Below are 21,349 nucleotides of genomic sequence, written 5' to 3'. Positions count from 1 at the left end.
CTCTATCATCATCACGTGCGATGACGTCATCGTGCACCTTTGTCGGGGCACAGGGCTTTGATGTACGCGCACCTGCCTCACCATCACAGACACAGGTATGTATTAGCCTTTAGTTTTTTGTTTTTTTGTGTGTGTGCCAACCTTGGGGGGCAGTACAGGTCATATTACTGCAGGTACAGTGGGGTATGGAGGCAAATTATTACATGGGGACAAATTACTTATTGGGGGGCAGTGTGGGGTCAAAATACTTCATGGGGCAGTGTGTGGGGAAAATTATTTGTGGGGGCAAACTACTACATGGGTGGCAGTGTGGGGGAAATTACAATGTGGTATGGGGGACATTGCTATTGGGGAGGCACTGCTGGGGCCTTTCTATTACATGACATATTAGGGGACATTATTACCTGGGGCACAATAATTCACTGTGTTATATGGGGTGTTACATAGGACTGCAGGTAACATTTATGACATCTGTACTCAGAGAGTTATGAGATGGTGGGGGTCTGACTCCTGGCACCCCAGCCAATCCGCTGTTTCAGACCGCGATGTCGCAGTGAGCGCCGCAGCCTCTTTGCTCCTTACCAAGCACAGCGCTGTCCATGTGATAGCACTGCGCTCGGTATTACAGATCAGACCCGATCACTCAGATGGGACAGAGCTGCACCGAGGCCATGTGAACGATGAATGTGATGTCATATGGCCGAGGAAGAGACTGTGACGCTCACGAAGCACCGCAGTCTCTTCATACAGAAACATTTAACTAAAATGGAGGGAGGGGCCCCAGTTGGGTAGACAGCCCCGGGGGGTCTATCATGCACTTAATCCACCCCTGAACACAAGAACAACAGAACTTTCTGAAATACTGTAGAAAAGTATATATTCATGTCTGTACCAGCCCTATCCTATCTATATAGTTATCTTGCCCATTTTTTTGTTTATGCTGAATGAATATTATTTTTTAAATTCAATTCAGCTCTACCAACTCTACCGGGGAATGCAGCATCACATACCTGTTAAGTCTGGTGACTGAACCGTCACAATCCCTCTGATTGGCCACTTTACCTTTCCTCATCTTCTCCAGTTGGCCCAGACCTCCATGATGAGTTTTTCCAGCCTCATCTCATCTCTGTATACTCTATAACTCACTAATGCCCCTCTGGTCATGTTCTGGCGCTTACCAAGTTCCCACGGGTCACCATTTCCTGGTCTCATCTCAGCACACAGGAGAAGCTACGGTCGGCCAGCTCACCGGCTGAGGCTGGTCACCACTGTTTCCGTTGGTTGGCTGAGGGGTCATTTCTGACATTTCCTGTGAAGTTTACGGTAAACCTACGTCTACAAATAACCTGCTACATTGGCAGAGCCATAATCCTTTACCTCTGAGAAGAGGAATACCCACTAGACAGTACATAAGGGCATGTCGTAATTGCTCAGATGTCTCTGCGTTCCTTCGGGAATGTGATACATTGTTTGAAAGATTCCATCAAAGAGGATACCCAAAGAAGACCTTACATAAAGCTCTTCATAGAGCAAAGAGTACTTACCGTTCTGATCTATTAAGCAGTATTAACACAAAATCAGATACTACTATATCCAGGCATGTTAGAGCTTTCCATAAGGGGGATCCGAACGGTTTCAAATTTTGGGGCCTTTGTAGAAGGACACTTGGTGCACGTAGAGGTGATCTGGATAGAGTTCTTCTTCAAGAGGAGACAAGGTGGATTTACCACCTTGATAGTCTCAGCCCAAAAGGCCTCAATGAAGGCTTTACTTTTTCTTCCTTTTTATAATAGTTATCTGCACATTTCAGTTAATTGATCATATTGTATTTTCATCAATTTGTGAGCAGTATTAGACGCTGTTATAACTACTTCAATCTGACTGCCCCAAGTACGTTATGTACAGCAAGAATGCTCTCTCGTGATTATTATGTCACATGTATGACACCGATTTTGGTGAGATATATCGGTATTCCATCCCTATGAGAACATTTTATTATATAGCTATATGAGGGACCACATATACTTCTATAGATACTGATACATCCCTTTAAAGGTAGGGGTATTATAAGTATTCTTTTAACAATGTTACATATATATGCTGTAATGTTTAAAGGGTAACCTGCAAGTCAGGCTACAGTGCGGGTGCGCAAGCGCAGTAGGAAGGAGTTGAGCTTATCTGTGATAAAGTCCGCACGCAGGCGTTTCTTGGCTCACGACTAAGTTAATAGAGACACAGTAGTGGAAGCGATGGGCTCTGAGGCTAAGTACAAGCGCAAGCACATTACTGTTTATAGCGCCCGTCTTGGCCTCTAAGTTCCTGTGCAGCCGCAGTACAGTGCAGTGGTGCGTGTGCGTTGTGAGACTAAGTCAGCGCGCAGAGCAGTGCGCTCTGAGACTAAGCGCAGGCGCAGTGTGATTAAAGGCGCTTCTGGTACTTCAATGTTCCTGCGCAATGGTAGTGCAGTGCAGCGGCGCTCGCAGAAGGTAAGTCCAGGCGCAGATACTGGGCACGCAGCCGAAAAATCTGGATGACGGTGGTGAGTGTCATTGTGACTTATAGGTTTTTCATTGGTAGCATGGTTTACAGGATACCTATTCGTTCTCATTCTTTGAATCTATTGCTTCCAAGGTGGAGGCAGCCTTGATAAGGTTCATGGGCAGCGGCCTTATTCAATTCTGTCCGTTACCCCTGATGAAGCCAGATTAGCTGGCGAAACATGTTGGGGGAGAGTATCCATTTCCTGGTCTCATCTCAGCACACAGGAGATGCTACGGTCGGCCAGCTCACCGGCTGAGGCTGGTCACCACTGTTTCCATTGGTTGGCTTTGGGGTCATTTCTGAGATCAGTGACGGTACGGTGAATGTCAAACCGGGATTGGCAGGGGAACGGTGAGGTAAATATGGCTTCCCAATTCTGAACTCCTTGGCACAACATGTTTCCCCTCTGGACAACCCTCTTACCCGAGGGGTTTGTTAATCACTAAAAAAACACCAAACACAAATGAGAAACCTAGAAAAACTTTAATTTATTTGAAGAAAGATTGAACTTGAAGGACTTATGTCTGTTTTTAACCATATTAACTATGAAAGTGTGAAGCAGCTGAACCTTCTGATCTTCAATGAGCTCCAGCCACATCCTTATATACGGTAATAGAAAGAAGCTTCACTTGTGCTCTCCCAGGGCCTTTCACACAGTACTGACAGTTTTCAGCAGGACGTTGCCCCAGGGTTATGATATCACTCACACTGTGGAAGGAAATGGATGCCGGTGGGGGGGTTGGTTGCATCCATGAACCTAATACTGTCACAACCAGTGCTTCAGATGTGATGTCATCATCGAGCTCCAGGATTCCTCATGCAGGTCTTATAGATCAAAATGGCAGCACCAGTGATAACAAATATTAAAAACCAGATGACAAGGCCGAAGATGGAGACTGTGAAGAGATGAGAAACAGTCATTGTGGCAGCGACCTCAGCTTAGCGCCATGATGCCATGTTCACAGTGGGCACCCTGCCCCTATGGCTACTTAACGAGCTCTGGTGTCAATACTGTCCGCGGTCAGAAGTTCTATACGTCACAGTATTGCACCTTGTAGGGATGATGGGGATAGCCATAGAGTATTATGTACGGTGTATTGTAGTGTAATGTATACTGTTCTACAAGTACAGGGCGAGGCAGAAGTTTAACTGGTTTAATTTGTAGAAAATGTAATTCCATTATTTGGTGGTGGAAACATTTTTGGCCGCCATTTTGAAATCCGCTATACTATATCGAGCTCTGTTTTTTCCAGTGGGAAGGGGGTCATGTGATACATAATCTGTGGCTAGAATTTACTGGAGGTGTCCGTTTTGACCCTATTTTTACATGTTTAAAAGTAAAGCGAGGGGAATGTTCTCTAGACAACATGTTCCCTGTGTCCGCTCTTCTGCTGGAGGCACATGGTTCACCATGGTTGGTCCAGTCTTCGTGAACACGCTGAAGAATTGCAGGTGATACTTCTTCACCATTTCAGGTTAGCCATACTACGCAAGAGTCCTGCAGCGCCATGAAGAAGTATCGCCTGTGGCTCTTCAGCGGGTTCACAAAGACTGGATCAAATGTTAAACCATGAGCATCCGACAGAATGGTGGACACATTGAACACGTCATGTAAAGCACTGGACGGAACCAGTGTACATTTACTGTTCTGACAGTCCTGCGATTGATTTGCTATTTAAAGCTACAGTACTCCTTTTTTTCCTAATGATCAGAAGCCTAAGGCCTCTTTCACACCGGCGTTGCGGGAAAATGTGCGGGTGCGTTGCGGGAACATGCGTGATTTTTCCGCGCGAGTGCAAAACATTGGAATGCGTTTTGCACTCGCGTGAGAAAAATCAGCATGTTTGGTACCCAAACCCGAACTTCTTCACAGAAGTTCGGGCTTGGGATCGGTGTTCTGTAGATTGCATTATTTTCCCTTATAACATGGTTATAAGGGGAAATAATAGCATTCTGAATACAGAATGCTAAGAAAAATAGCGCTGGAGGGGTTAAAAATTAATAAATAAATAATTTAACCTTAATCCACTTGATCGCGCAGCCGGCATCTCTTCTGTCTTCTTTCTTTGCTCTGTGCAGGAACAGGACCTTTGGTGATGTCACTCCGGTCATCACATGATCCATCACCATGGTAAAAGATCATGTGATGGATCATGTGATGACCGGAGTGACATCACCACAGGTCCTGTTCCTACAATGAATGCTCACCACAGGTCCTGTTCAGCAAATGAGACAGAAAGAGATGCCGGCATCGCGATCAAGTGGACTAAGGTGAGTTAAATTATTTATTTATTTATTTTAACCCCTCCAGCGCTATTGTACTATGCATTCTGTATTCAGAATGCTATTATTTTCCCTTGTAACTATGTTATAAGGAAAAATAATAAAGATCGGGTCCCCATCCCGATCGTCTCCTAGCAACCGTGCGTGAAAATCGCACCGCATCCGCACTTGCTTGCGGATGCTTGCGATTTTCACGCAGCCCCATTCACTTCTATGGGGCCTGCGTTACGTGAAAAATGCAGAAAATAGAGCATGCTGCGATTTTCACGCAACGCACAAGTGATGCGTGAAAATCACCGCTTGTGTGCACAGCCCCATAGAAATGAATGGGTCGGGATTCAGTGCGGGTGCAATGCGTTCAACTCACGCATCGCATCCGCGCGGAGTACTCGCCAGTGTGAAAGGGGCCTAATAGAAGCCCAATATACATCTAAAATGTCATATGTACTGGCTGCTGATTTCCTAAGGATCCATTTGTCCTCTAGACATTGTCCAACTGTGCATTTTCTCAAAAAAAAGCTGTTGAGGTGTTTCTTCAAGTTTCTTCAATTTTGTAGCATCGCAGTCAGTAAATATTTGCTGTAGACAATGTCCAGTTGCAATTTTTCCCCCAAAAAATCTGTTGCAAAGTTTCTTCAATTATAAGTGTAAAACCTGACTGGATACACGGCGCGGTGTCCGCGTAGATTGTTACTGTAGACTGGGTTCAGTTGCACATGTAATTACAATAGTCGGCCGGTCACAGACCAGTGCACCTGACGTGATGTCGTAGACTCTGTCACATTACACATTTTATCACAAGCATTCTCTTCAGCGCAGACTAGTGTACCTGGGCTGACATTTTCGGTTTGCATCACAGTTGCCGTATATCGTAACAGTGGACTCAAAAATGGCCCTCATCACAGCCACCACTATTTTCCTGCATCCCAGTCACCATATTTTGTACTGGGCTTTGTCCAATTGAACATTTGTTTCTACAACTCGCTTGCTCAGGAGAAGGGGAAGTCTCCAGTGCGCGGCCAGAGGGGGTATTCAGTGCGGCAGGTGGTGTCATCACCCCCAAGTGGACAAATTGTCCTCCGCCGGTGTGGAGAACAGTGATTCAGGCATGGATCTGGGAGGATTTTCACACAACTCCGGCTGAGGCCAAAGAAAAGATCTGCCATTGCTGACAGTGGCCATTTATGCCTGCCCAATGATGGCACTGACACTGTCTGCCTGTCATCATGTACCGTTCTGTACTGCTGCTCTGACTGTGCCTACACAGCTGCACATCTCCTGCCTTATCTATCAGGCTCCATACTGTACTGCTGCTGCCACTATTACTACCCCTCCTGCTGCTACCACTATGCCTACACAGCTGCACATCTCCTGCCTTATCTATCAGGCTCCATACTGTACTGCTGCTGCCACTACTACTACCCCTACTGCTGCTACCACTATACCTACACAGCTGCACATCTCCTGCCTTATCTATCAGGCTCCATACTGTACTGCTGCTCTGACTGTGCCTATACAGCTGCACATCTCCTGCCTTATCTATCAGGCTCCATACTGTACTGCTGCTGCCACTATTACTACCCCTCCTGCTGCTACCATTATACCTACACAGCTGCACAACTCCTGCCGTGTCCATCATGTGTCATACTGTACTGCTGCTGCCGCTACTACTACCCCTCCTGCTGCTACTACTATACCTACACAGCTGCACATCTCCTGCCTTATCTCCATACTGTACTGCTGCTGCCGCTACTACTACCCCTACTGCTGCTACTACTATACCTACACAGCTGCACAACTCCTGCCGTGTCCATCATGTATCATACTGTACTGCTGCTGCCGCTACTACTACCCCTTCTGCCACTACTACTATTCCTATACAGCTGCACAACTCCTGCCGTGTCCATCATGTATCATACTGTACTGCTGCTGCCGCTACTACTACCCCTACTGCCACTACTACTATGCCTACACAGCTGCACATCTCCTGCCTTATCCATCAGGCTCCATACTGTACTGCTGCTGCCGCTACTACTACCCCTACTGCTGCTACCATTATACCTACACAGCTGCACAACTCCTGCCGTGTCCATCATGCATCATACTGTACTGCTGCTGCCGCTACTACTACTATGCCTACACAGCTGCACAACTCCTGCCGTGTCCATCATGTATCATACTGTACTGCTGCTGCCGCTACTACTACCCCTACTGCTGCTACCATTATACCTACACAGCTGCACAACTCCTGCTGTGTCCATCATGTGTCATACTGTACTGCTGCTGCCGCTACTACTACCCCTACTGCCACTACTACTATACCTACACAGCTGCACATCTCCTGCCGTGTCCATCATGTATCATACTGTACTGCTGCTGCCGCTACTACTATCCCTTCTGCCACTACTACTATGTCTACACAGCTGCACAACTCCTGCCGTGTCCATCATGTATCATACTGTACTGCTGCTGCCGCTACTACTATCCCTTCTGCCACTACTACTATGCCTACACAGCTGCACAACTCCTGCCGTGTCCATCATGCATCATACTGTACTGCTGCTGCCGCTACTACTACCCCTCCTGCTGCTACCATTATACCTACACAGCTGCACAACTCCTGCTGTGTCCATCATGCATCATACTGTACTGCTGCTGCCACTATTACTACCCCTCCTGCTGCTACCATTATACCTACACAGCTGCACAACTCCTGCTGTGTCCATCAAGTATCATACTGTACTGCTGCTGCCGCTACTACTACTATGCCTACACAGCTGCACAACTCCTGCCGTGTCCATCATGTATCATACTGTACTGCTGCTGCCGCTACTACTACCCCTACTGCTGCTACCATTATACCTACACAACTCCTGCTGTGTCCATCAAGTATCATACTGTACTGCTGCTGCCGCTACTACTACTATGCCTACACAGCTGCACAACTCCTGCCGTGTCCATCATGTATCATACTGTACTGCTGCTGCCGCTACTACTACCCCTTCTGCCACTACTACTATGCCTACACAGCTGCACAACTCCTGCCGTGTCCATCATGTGTCATACTGTACTGCTGCTGCCGCTACTACTACCCCTACTGCCACTACTACTATGTCTACACAGCTGCACAACTCCTGCCGTGTCCATCATGTATCATACTGTACTGCTGCTGCCGCTACTACTATCCCTTCTGCCACTACTACTATACCTACACAGCTGCACAACTCCTGCCATGTCCATCATGTATCATACTGTACTGCTGCTGCCACTATTACTACCCCTTCTGCTGCTACCATTATACCTACACAACTGCACAACTCCTGCCGTGTCCATCATGCATCATACTGTACTGCTGCTGCCGCTACTACTACCCCTCCTGCTGCTACCATTATGCCTACACAGCTGCACAACTCCTGCCGTGTCCATCATGTATCATACTGTACTGCTGCTGCCGCTACTACTACCCCTTCTGCCACTACTACTATGCCTACACAGCTGCACAACTCCTGCTGTGTCCATCATGTATCATACTGTACTGCTGCTGCCGCTACTACTACCCCTACTGCCACTATTACTATTCCTATACAGCTGCACAACTCCTGCTGTGTCCATCATGTGTCATACTGTACTGCTGCTGCCGCTACTACTACCCCTACTGCCACTACTACTATGCCTACACAGCTGCACAACTCCTGCCGTGTCCATCATGTATCATACTGTACTGCTGCTGCCGCTACTACTACCCCTGCTGCTACTACCACTATGCATACACAGCTGCACAACTCCTGCCATGTCCATCATGTATCATACTGTACTGCTGCTGCCGCTACTACTACCCCTACTGCCACTATTACTGCCTACACAGCTGCACAACTCCTGCCGTGTCCATCATGTATCATACTGTACTGCTGCTGCCGCTACTACTACTTCTACTGCCACTACTACTATGCCTACACAGCTGCACAACTCATGCCATGTCCATAAGGCTCCATACTATACTGCTGCTGCCACTATAACTACAGTACCCCTATTGCTACTACTACTACACGGACACAGCCACATATCTCCTGCCTTATGCATTAGCCTCCATACTGTACTGCTGCTGCCACTATTACTACCCCTACTGTCGCTACTACAACACCTACAAAGCCACATATCTCCTGCCTTATCCATCAGGCTCCATACTTTACTGCTGATGCAACTATTACTACCCCTACTGCTGCTACCATTATACCTACACAGCTGCACAACTCCTGCTTTGTCCATCAGGTTTCATATTTGTGTTGGTTCTTTGTTCAAAACGGTCTCTTTTGGGAATAGATTTAATTTGGAATTTATTATATGTTCTGCTCTTTTATATTGAGCTCCTTTCACCTGATTACTTCTGAATTTTATGTATTGATCTTTTACATTCTCTTTTTGTTTTTGGTTATTACTCTTGTATTGTGTGGTTTGCACTCTGATTCTTATTGTACTGTGACTTTAACAATAATGATGATAAATGTAGACCGTGCAGCTGGTCGGTTCTATTTTCTGCAGCAGTTATTTTTCAGTTAGAGCGGGTTCTCTTTATGGATTGGTAGTCGCCATTGGTGTTTGTATAGTGCAGTGTACTGTTATGTACTGTAGCATCGTTTGTACAGTATGTTGTAGTGTACAGTTGTATACAAATATGTCTTTCCTTACCTTTTACTCTTAGTTCACGATATCCCAAGAAGTCTGACTCATTTTTTTTTTTTTAAAGCATGAGTTCTTGATAGTTTGTCAGATGCCTGTGCGCTATCCACTGCCACCCGGTGGTTGTGTTGTGTATCGCGGACTACAGTGTACGGTTATAAAATTCAGAAAGGTTTCATGTACTGTAATGTTTCATACAATGTAGCGGTGTGATATAAAGCTGCACATACTATTAGAGTCTAGATAAGTGTTGTGCATAATGTATAGTTTATATTAGTGTATATTTGTACAGTTTAGCATACTTTGGCTCAACCTGTATATCCTGTGTACGCTCTGTGTGCTGTAGGCAGGGGAGTACCTACCCCCCATGCCAAATTCTCGACCTAACCCCTTTCCTCCAGCCAGAGATGTAACTTCATGCACTTTTTATAATTCTGGTGTCTTCTTATGCAGCACAAGGGTCTTTGGGCCCCCGCAGGCTCCTGGGCCCAGCAGTGACAGCTACCTCTGCACCCCCTATAGCTACGCCCCTGGCTGTAGGGTCACAGATCGGCCGCTGTCCCCTTACCTCGCTGTTGTTTGACTTCTTTACTCAGAATTTTAAAGGCTTCCTCATGTAGGAGGAGGAGATGAACAATCTTCCCCTCGTTCTGTTGCACCGCTTTCACCTCGTTCGATATAGAATCTGTCAGGTTATTTAGAGCTGAAAACACAAAGTAATAATGTTATCTATCTATCTATCTATTATCTATCTATCTATCTATTATCTATTATCTATTATATATCTATCTATCTATCTATCTATTATCTATCTATTATCTATCTATTATCTATCTATTATCTATCTATCTATCTATTATCTATTATATATCTATTATCTATCTCATATCAATCTATCTACAGTATCTATCTCCTATCCATCTACAGAATCTCTCTCCATCTACAGTATCTCTCTATCTCATATCTATCTATCTATCTATCTATCTATCTATCTCTTTCTCTCATATGTATCTATTATCTATCTAATATCTATCTATCTATCTATCTATCTATCTATCTCATATCTATCTATCTATCTATCTATCTATCTATCTATCTCATATCTATCTATCTATCTATCTATCTATCTATCTATCTATCTCATATCTATCTATCTATCTATCTCATATCTATCTATTATCTATCTATCTATCTATCTATCTATCTATCTATCTATCTAATCAAATCAGCTTTATTGGCAGGACTAAATACATTTTAGCATTGCCAAAGCAAGTGGGAAATAAGTGGGTAGGGTTGGGGGATGGGGACACGTCCAGGGTGGGGAGTCCATGGTATATCAGGCTCCTCTCAGTCTATGGCAGGCAGTAATATATTGTGTTCTCCTCTTCCCCCAGCAGTATGGAGAGTCTCTCTTCCTCCTCCATCGAGGTGAAGTCTGGGCAGAGATCAGACAGTCTCCTGAAGTGAGAATCCCTCACTATCTCATATCTATCTATCTATCTTTCTATCTGTCCTTGCACTGCCATCATGCAGCACTTACCATTTATAAAATCGCTCAGTTGCCTCAGGGAACGGTACATGTTGGTTTGATTATCACTGTCAGTAAATTGCTGGAATAGGTCACCCAGCTCGGCGTGGTGATGCTTCCAGAAGAGTTGATTCTGATTGATTTTCTCCTCAAAAACCTTCATCCGCTCATCCATTTCAGCTGCAGACATCACATTCAGCTGATCTCCATATTTTGTTCCTCCCATTGGTTCAGTTGTAGCTTAAAACATAGAAAGTAGCTTACATTGAAAGCAGCGCCCCACCTGACCGCTGGTTACATGTTGTATTACAGCGCAGCACTGGCCTGATTTATATTATATTTCTACCATGATGGGAGTATTATTTTTCTAATACAAATCTCCAAATCCCCTGCCTAGAAATATAGATACACAATAACATTCAGATTACCTGTAGCCACCACTAGAGGGAGCTCACTACATACAGATTATACAGCCACCACTAGAGGGAGCTCACTGAATATAGGTTATACAGCCACCACTAGGGGGAGCTCACTACAAACAGATTATACAGCCACCACTAGAGGGAGCTCTCTACAAACAGATTATACAGCCACCACTAGAGGGAGCTCACTACATACAGATTATACAGCCACCACTAGAGGGAGCTCACTACATACAGATTATACAGCCACCACTAGAGGGAGCTCTCTACATACAGATTATACAGCCACCACTAGAGGGAGCTCACTACATACAGATTATACAGCCACCACTAGAGGGAGCTCACTACATACAGATTATACAGCCACCACTAGAGGGAGCTTACTACATACAGATTATACAGCCACCTTTAGGAGGAGCTCACTACATACAGATTATACAGCCACCACTAGAGGAAGCTCACTACGTACAGATTATACAGCCACCACTAGGGGGAGCTTACTACATACAGATTATACAGCCACCACTAGAGGGAGCTCACTACATACAGATTATACAGCCACCACTAGGGGGAGCTCACTACATACAGATTATACAGCCACCACTAGAGGGAGCTCACTATATACAGGTTATACAGCCACCACTAGGGGGAGCTCTCTACATACAGAATACACAGCCACCACTAGAGGGAGATCACTACATACAGATTATACAGCCACCACTAGAGGGAGCTCACTGAATATAGGTTATACAGCCACCACTAGGGGGAGCTCTCTACAAACAGATTATACAGCTAGCACCACAAGAGGGAGCTCACTGCATACAGATTATACAGTCATCACCACTAGAGGGAGCTCACTACATACAGGTTATACAGCCACCACTAGAGGGAGCTCACTACATACAGATTATACAGCCACCACTAGAGGGAGCTCACTACATACAGATTATACAGTCACCACTAGAGGGAGCTCACTACATACAGATTATACAGCCACCACTAGGGGGAGCTCACTACATACAGATTATACAGTCACCACTAGAGGGAGATCACTACATACAGATTATACAGCCACCACTAGGGGAGGCTCGCTACATACAGATTATACAGCCACCCAAGGGCTGATTGGCCATAGACCTTACAGGGAAATTTCCCGAAGGGCCTTCCTCAATGCTGGCCAGTGGAAGTTTTTGGGGATGTATTTTGTGCTGCTGGGACAGTATTTTGTGATGGACTGTGGTACTTGGCTCTGTCGGGGTGGTATAATGTGCCACAATATGGTATTGCTGGCCCTGTAGGTTAACAAGTGGCTCAAGAACTGGTGTAGGAAGGAGGGCTTTGGGTTCCTGGAGAACTTGGCGAAATTCTCTGTTGGCTACAGGCTCTATCGTAGGGATGGGCAGCACCTCAATGGGGAAGGGGCAGCTGTGTTGAGGGAAAAGATGGCTAGAAGGTTGGAGGAGTGTTTAAACTAGGGACTGGGGGGGTAATTACGTTACAGGAGGGGAAGATAGGGCAGATAGAGACCGGGGGCAGGTAGTGGGACTGGGGGAGGAATGGAAGGAGGGACTAGAACAGTTCAGAAGGAAAGTTGTAGGGTAAAAAATATACATAAACCTCTTAATTGTATGTATACTAATGCCAGAAGCCTAACTAATAAAACTGGTGAACTGGAATTAGTGATGTGTGAGGAGGACTATGACATAGTGGGAATAACTGAGACATGGCTGGATGATAGCTATGACAGTGGGAATAACTGAGACATGGCTGGATGATAGCTATGACTGGGCAGTTGATGTACAGGGTTACAGTCTGTTTAGAAAGTATCGCAAAAACCAGAGAGGGGGAGGGGTCTGCCTTTATGTAAAGTCCTGTCTAAAGGCCACAGTCCGAGAAGATATGTGTCACGGCGCGGGAGGATAACTCTACACCAACCACAAGAGGGAAGGGAAAAGGTTCTAGGCCTGGAAACTAAGAAAGGGGAAAAAGGTTACCACCTAGTGAATCACTAACCCGAGCCCTGACTACTATAAGTATGAACAGACCACTGTATTCACCAAGGAAAATAAACTGTTAGATGAAATGCAGAATGTAAAAGTAAATTCCCCATTAAAAGTGCCCTGTCTGACGCAGAAAGAAGTACAGCGGCGTTTTAAAAAGATTAAAATAGACAAATCGCCGGTCCCAGATGGCCCCTGTATTCTAAGAGAATTAAGTAATGTCATAGCCAGACCCTTATTTCTGATATTTAAAGAGTCTATACTAACAGGGAGTGTTCCACAGAATTTGTGCATAGCAAATGTGGTGCCAATATTCAAAAAGGGCCCAAAAACAAAGCCTGGAAACTATAGGCCGGTAAGTCTAACAACTGTCGTGGGTAAACTGAAGGTTTTCTAAGAGATGCTATCTTGGAGTACCTCAATGAAAATAAGTAAATAATGCCATATCAGCATGGCTTCATAAGGGATCGGTCATGTAAAACTAATTTAATCAGTTTCTATGAGGAGGTAAGTTCTAGACTTGATAGCAGGGAATCAATGGATGTCGTATATCTGGACTTCTCCAAAGCATTTGACACTGTACCAAATAAAAGGTTAGTATATAAAATGAGAATGCTTGGACTGGGAGAAAACATCTGTATGTGGGTAAGTAACTGGCTGAGTGATAGAAAACAGAGGGTGGTTATTAACGGTACACACTCAGATTAGGTCACTGTCACTAGTGGAGTACCTCAGGGGTCAGTATTGGGCCCTATTCTCTTCAATATATTTATTAATGATCTTGTAGAAGGCTTGCACAGTAAAATATCAATTTTTGCAGATGATACTAAACTGTGTAAAGTAATTAACACAGACGAGGACAATATACAGCTACAGATGGATCTGGATAGATTAGAGGCTTGGGTAGAGAAGTGGCAGATGAGGTTTAACACTGACAAATGTAAGGTTATGCACATGGGTAGGAATAATGCAAGTCACCCGTCCATACTAAATGGTAAAACACTGGGTAACACTGACATGGAAAAGGACATAGGAATTTTAGTGAACAGCAAACTAAGCTGTAGAAACCAGTGTCAGGCAGCTGCTGCCAAGGCCAGTAAAATAATGGGTTGCATCAAAAGGGGCATAGATGCCCGTGATGAGAACATAGTCCTATCACTTTACACATCACTAGTCAGACCACACATGGAGGACTGTGTACGGTTCTGGTTCCTGTGAACAAGGCAGACATAGCAGTGCTGAAGAGGGTTCAGAGGAGGGCAACTAAAGTAATAACTGGAATGGGGCAACTACAGTACCCTGAAAGATTATCAAAATTAGGGTTATTCACTTTAGAAAAAAGACGACTGAGGGGAGATCTAATTACTATGTATAACTATATCAGGGGTCAGTACAGAGATCACTCCCATCATCTATTTATCCCCAGGACTGTGACTGTGACGAGGGGACATCCTCTGCGTCTGGAGGAAAGAAGGTTTGTACACAAACATAGAAGAGGATTCTTTACGGTAAGAGCAGTGAGACTATGGAGCTCTCTGCCTGAGGAGGTGGTGATGGTGAGTTCACTAAAACAGTTCAAGAGGGGCCTGGATGTATTTCTGGAGTGTAATAATATTACAGGCTATAGCTACTAGAGAGGGGTCGTTGATCCAGGGAGTTATTCTGATTGGAGTCGGGAAGGAATTTTTTATTCCCCTAAAGTGGGGAAAATTGGCTTCTATCTCACATTTTTTTTTTTGCCTTCCTCTGGATCAACCTTCATGATAACAGGCCGAACTGGATGACAGAGGGATTTTTTGGGCATTATAAACTATGTTACTATGTTATTGCCTTCCATCAGTTTGAACCCAACTACAAAACGGGGCCACTTTTAGTATTTTTTCCAGGGCCACTTTAAGTTCCCAGTCCGCCCCTGCAGCCACCACTCGAAGGAGCTCACTATATACAGATTATACAGCCACCACTAGATGGAGATCAGTACATACAGATTATACAGCCACCACTAGAGGGAGCTCACTACATACAGATTATACAGTCACCACTAGAGGGAGCTCACTACATGCAGATTGTACAGCCACCACTAGAGGGAGCTCACTATATACAGATTATACAGTCACCACTAGAGGGAGCTCACTACATACAGATTATACAGCCACCACTAATGGAAGGTCACTACATACAGATTATACAGCCACCACTAGAGGGAGCTCACTACATACAGATTATACAGCCACCACTAGGGGGAGCTCACTACATACAGATTATACAGCCACCACTAGAGGGAGCTCACTACATACAGATTATACAGTCACCACTAGAGAGAGCTCACTACAAACAGACTATTCATTCACCACTAGAGGGAGTTTACTACATACAAATTGTACTACTAGAGGGAGCTCACTATATACAGATTATAAAGCAACCACTAGAGGGAGCTCACTACATACAGATTATACAGCCACCACTAAGGGGAGCTCACTACATACAGATTATACAGCCACCACTAGGGGGAGCTGACTGCATACAGATTATACAGTCACCACTAGAGGAGTTTACCACATACAATTTGTACTACTAGAGGGAGCTCACTAAATACAGATGATACAGGTCACCAATAGAGGACTTAAATACATACAGATTATACAGCCACCACTAGAGGGAGCTCACTACATACAGATTATACAGCCACCACTAGGGGGAGCTCACTACATACAGATTATACAGCCACCACTAGAGGGAGTTCACTACATACAGATTATACAGCCACCACTAGAGGGAGTTCACTACATACAGATTATACAGCCACCACTAGGGGGAGCTCACTACATACAGATTATACAGCCACCACTAGGGGGAGCTCACTGCATACAGATGATACAGTCACCACTATATGGAGCTCACTACATACAGATTATACAGTCACCACTAGAGGGAGCTCACTACATACAGATTATACAGTCACCACTAGAGGGAGCTCACTACATACAGATTATACAGTCACCACTAGAGGGAGCTCACTACATACAGATTATACAGTCACCACTAGAGGGAGCTCACTACATACAGATTATACAGTCACCACTAGAGGGAGCTCACTACATACAGATTATACAGTCACCACTAGAGGGAGCTCACTACATACAGATTATACAGCCACCACTAGGGGAAGCTCACTGCATACAGATTATACAGTCACCACTAGAGGGAGCTCACTACATACAGATTATACAGTAGTACCAGCTGTAGTCTGTACATGGTAACAATTATAGTGCCAGTAGTACCAGCTGTAGTATATATTACTAGGCATAGAGCCAAAAGTACCAGCTGTAGTATACTGTACATAATACAAGCTCAAGTATTCTATTACAGCTCTAGTATAGATACTACCAGTGATAGTGACAATAGTACCATCTATATTATAGTCATAGTACTAGGAATTGTATAAATAGTACCAGCTATAGGATATACAAAGTTCCAACCATAGCGCCACCAGTACCAGCCATAGTGGCAATAGTAACAGCCATATTGCCAATAATACCAGCTGTAGTATACACACAGTAACACCCACAGTACCCACAGTTTCAGTTGTAGTATATACATAATAACAGTGATAATGCCAATATACATAGTACCAGCCATAGTCTGTACTGACTACCAGTCATATTGCTAACAGTACCAGCTGTACTATACACATAGTACTAGCCATAGTGCTAACAGTACCAGATGTAGTATATACATAGTACCAGTCATAGCGCTAACAGTACCAGTTGTAGTCTGTACATAGTACCAACAGTACCAGCTGTAGTTTGTACATAGTACCAGCCATAGTGCCAACAGTACCAGCTGTAATCTGTACATAGTACCAGACATAGTGCCAATAGTACTAGCTGCATTATATACATAGTACCAGTCATAGTGCCAATAGTACCAGTTGTAGTCTGTACATAGTAGTAGCCATACTGCTAATAGTACCAGTTGTAGTCTGTACATAGTACCAGCCATACTGCTAATAGTACCAGTTGTAGACTGTACATAGTACCAGCCATTGTGCCAATAGTTCCACTGTAGTCTGTACACAGTAGCATAGTGCCAATAGTACCAGCTGTAGTCTGTACATAGTACCAGTCATAGTGCCAATAGTACCAGCTGTAGTCTGTACATAGTACCAGTCATAGTGCCAATAGTACCAGCTGTAGTCTGTACATAGTACCAGTCATAGTGCCAATAGTACCAGCTGTAGTCTGTACATAGTACCAGTCATAGTGTCAATAGTATCAGTTGTAGTCTGTACATAGTACCAGTCATTGTGCCAATAGTACCAGCCTCATTATATACATAGTACCAGTCATTGTGCCAATAGTACCAGTGTCATGCCCTGCTCAGGTTATGTGCGGAGGTCTGCCAGGTTAGCAGCACGTGTGTAGTTTTTTTGGTTTGTTTGGGTTTGGAGTTGAGCTGTATCCGCCTTCCTTCAGGTGCACTGGGTAGGGTCGTTTGTGTGAGTTTAAATTACGCCCCTTCCCAGTGTGGGTTATAGCTTCTATCTTGCTCTGAGGAAAGGTGGATATGCTGTTTCTGCTCAGCTACAAGATAAGTTGGTTTTTGTCTTCCTTTTTGTGTGTTCTGTCTAGGCTGTTAAAAAGACACCTGCCTCCTCCAGGTCCTGAGGAAGCAGGCTGCCTCTTTCCCCCATCTTAGGAACTTTAGGAAATCCACAGCCTTAGGCACGGGGGCACGTTGATTCCCACCTTTCGGGTCTGAACGTGGGCACAGAAGTGCAGGGAGAGCTGGTAGGGAATTGTCAGGAGGTGACCTTTATCCCCAGCTTCTGGCCTAGACGCTTGTTTTGTGGGTTTCTGTGTGTTTTGTATCTTGTATCCTACCCAGCGTGACATTATAACCCGCCAATACCTAGACTACCATTTCTCAGCTGCTTTGAGATGGAGTCAATTCATGCGTTAGTTGATCGCATGCAGGGATTATCCCTTGAGGTTGCTGATTTGCGTAATTCGGTCGCACCGTGTCAGAATGCTCTGGCATCAGGTGATATATGAGGAAGTCAAATTTATGGGAAGCCTAGAGTCGCTCTCCCTGATAGATTTTCAGGGGGTGTGGATGACTTTATCCGCTTTAGAGAGTCATGCAAGCTTTATTTTCGGCTGCGGCCGTCTTCATCTGGTGATGAGAATCAGAGAGTACGGATAATCATATCCCTGCTTAAAGGGGACGCACAGTCCTGGGCCTTTTCTCTGCCGACCGGTTCTCTGGCTCTCCGGTCGGTGGATTAATTTTTTAAAGCCTTGGGATTCATTTATGATGACCCAGATCGGGTCTCGATGGCGGAATCTAAGTTGCGTAATTTATTACAAGGAGAACATACTGCAGAGGCGTACTGCGTTGAGTTTAGGAGATGGGCTACTGAATCAGAGTGGAATGACCCCGCGCTACGTAGTCAGTTTTGTCAGGGGTTGTCTGAGAGATTGAAAGATGCCCTCGCTTTTCATGAGTATCCGGATACGTTGGAGAATGCTATGTCTTTGGCAGTACGGTTATATGGACGCATTAGAGAGAGGTGTAAGGTTCCTTCCGCGCGAGGAATCCCTTCTGTGAGTGGTTTCGTCTCACCTGTTCCCCAGGGTGATATGACATGTAATTCTGGGGAAGGGGAGGAACCCATGCAGCTGGGTCAGGTGCCTTTCCGTTCTGGTAATAGGAACTTTAGGAGGTTGCATAAACTATGTTATTACTGTTGAGAAAGTGGTCATATTGTTTATGCTTGTCCTTTTGTTAAACCGCATGTTGATGATAAAGAATCACAAAGAGGTTTACATAAATAAAAAATAAAAAAACATCCCTGACTCTTGGTAGTGTAAATGGGGTGACGGAGCAAGCAGGTATGCAATCTCCCTGCAATACTCGTTTTCTCCTTCCAGCTATGGTGGCGCTAGACTCAAGAAAATTTAATTTTGAAGTATTCATTGACTGTGGCGCTGGGGTAAACCTTATTGATTTTCTTTTTCTTCAAAATCTGGGCTTAAGTACTTGCACCTTAGAAAGAGAGATTCCGGTTTTCGCAATTGATTCTTCCACTCTTTCTCATATAGCTCATGGTATTCAGTTAAGGGTGGGTGATCCACATGTTGAGATTATGTCTTGTTTTGTCATGAAGGACTTGCCCGCTCCTATAGTCTTAGGTTTACCGTGGTTGATAAATCATAACCCAATTATAGATTGGCAGGCAAGGCAGATCATTGGTTGGAGTGAATTTTGTTCAGACAATTGTCTTGGTGCATCTATCTCAGGAGTGTCTACTACGGTTCTACTTCAGTATCTCTCAGATTTTGCGGATGTCTTTTCGGAGGGTGGGGCTCAGGAGTTGCCTCCTCATCGTGAATATGATTGTCTGGTTAATCTCATCCCAGGGGCTAAGTTGCCAAAGTCTCGGCTATACAATCTTTCTCAACCCGAAAGAGAGGTCATGCGAAAGTATATTGCCGAGAGTTTGGCAAAGGGTCATATTAGGCCATCTAAGTCTCCAGTCGCAGTTGGTTTATTCTTTGTAAAGAAAAAGGATGGATCGCTTAGACCCTGTCTGGATTTCCGGTAATTGAACCGAATTACGGTCCGTGATCCGTATCCCCTTCTTTTGATTTCTGATTTTTTGATCAAATTGTTGGAGCCAAGGTTTTCTCCAAGTTAAATTTAAGAAGGGCCTACAATCTGATCAGAATCAAGGAGGGGAATGAGTGGAAAACGGCCATCAACACGCACGAGGGTCATTTCGAGAATCTGGTTATGCCTTTTGGGTTAACTAACGCGCCAGCGGTATTTCAGTGATTTGTCAATGACATTTTCCATCATCTTGTGGAAAGGTTCATTGTAATTTACTTGGACGACATACTAATTTACTCTCCTGATCTGAAGACCCATCAGGATCACGTGAGACAGGTTTTGGCGATCCTTCGGGAGAATAAATTATATGCTAAATTGGAGAAATGTGTGTTTTCTGTTCAGGAGCTTCCGTTTCTGGGATATCTGCTTTCTGACTCTGGTTTTCGTATGGACCCCGAGAAGGTCCGGGCGGTTCTGGAATGGGACCGACCGGAGAATCAGAAAGCTTTTATGCGGTTTTTGGGGTTTACCAATTATTATAGAAAATTTATCTTGAACTACTCTACCAATGTAAAACCTTTGACCGATATGACTAGGAAAGGCGTCGACTTCTCTGTCTGGTCAGATGAGGCTTTGCAGGCCTTTTCGGCTATTAAGGAATGTTTTGCGTCTGCTCCCATTCTGCTGAAGCCCGATGTGGCTCAGCCATTTGTGGTGGAGGTGGATGCATCAGAGGTGGGGGTTCGTGCAGTGTTGTTACAGGGTTTATCTCCTGGCAAATGGCGTCCGTGTGCTTTTTTTCCCAAGAAGCTCTCGGTCGCCAAGAGGAATTATGATATAGGAGATAGGGAATTGCTGGCCATCAAATTGGCCTTTGAGGAATGGCGTCACTGGTTGGAGGGGGCGTCTCATCCCGTTACGGTATATGCGGATCATAAGAATTTGGCTTACCTGCAATCTGCCAAGCGTCTGAATCCTAGACAGGCTAAATGGTCACTGTTCTTTACTAGGTTCAATTTTGTGGTTACTTTTCGCCCGGGGGTTAAAAACGTCAAGTCTCGTAGTTTTCCTGGGGGGGAAGTGATTCAGAGGATCCTGCTCCGATTTTGGCTGATGGGGTGGTGGTCTCCGCTCTGTACCCTGAGTTGGAGATGGAGGTGTTGGGAGCCCAGGAGGGGGCTCCTGATTCTTCTCCCACAGGGAGGTTGTTTGTTCCTGCTGGACTGCGATACAAGGTATTCAAGGAACATCACGATACTGTCCTGGCTGGACATCCTAGTGGCAAG

General features: G+C 44.9%; 1 protein-coding gene across 1 annotated transcript in view; it reads right to left on the bottom strand.

The window, feature by feature from the left end:
• Nucleotides 1-3,008: 3,008 nt before the first annotated feature.
• Nucleotides 3,009-21,349, bottom strand: part of LOC120996610 (ecto-ADP-ribosyltransferase 5-like) — an 84,068-nt gene continuing 65,727 nt past the window's right edge. Inside the window, exons 5-7 of the mRNA XM_040426649.1 lie at nt 11,042-11,269; nt 10,070-10,204; nt 3,009-3,437 (exon numbers count right to left, since the gene is read on the bottom strand). Coding sequence (XP_040282583.1) covers nt 3,337-3,437; nt 10,070-10,204; nt 11,042-11,269 — 464 coding nt within the window. The 3' untranslated portion in view covers nt 3,009-3,336. The remainder of the gene's footprint in view (nt 3,438-10,069; nt 10,205-11,041; nt 11,270-21,349) is intronic.

Source organism: Bufo bufo, chromosome 3 (assembly GCF_905171765.1).
Source record: "Bufo bufo chromosome 3, aBufBuf1.1, whole genome shotgun sequence".
Lineage (NCBI taxonomy): Eukaryota > Metazoa > Chordata > Amphibia > Anura > Bufonidae > Bufo > Bufo bufo.
Note: the sequence above shows the minus strand (reverse complement) of the source record. Positions and strands in the feature narration are given on the sequence as shown.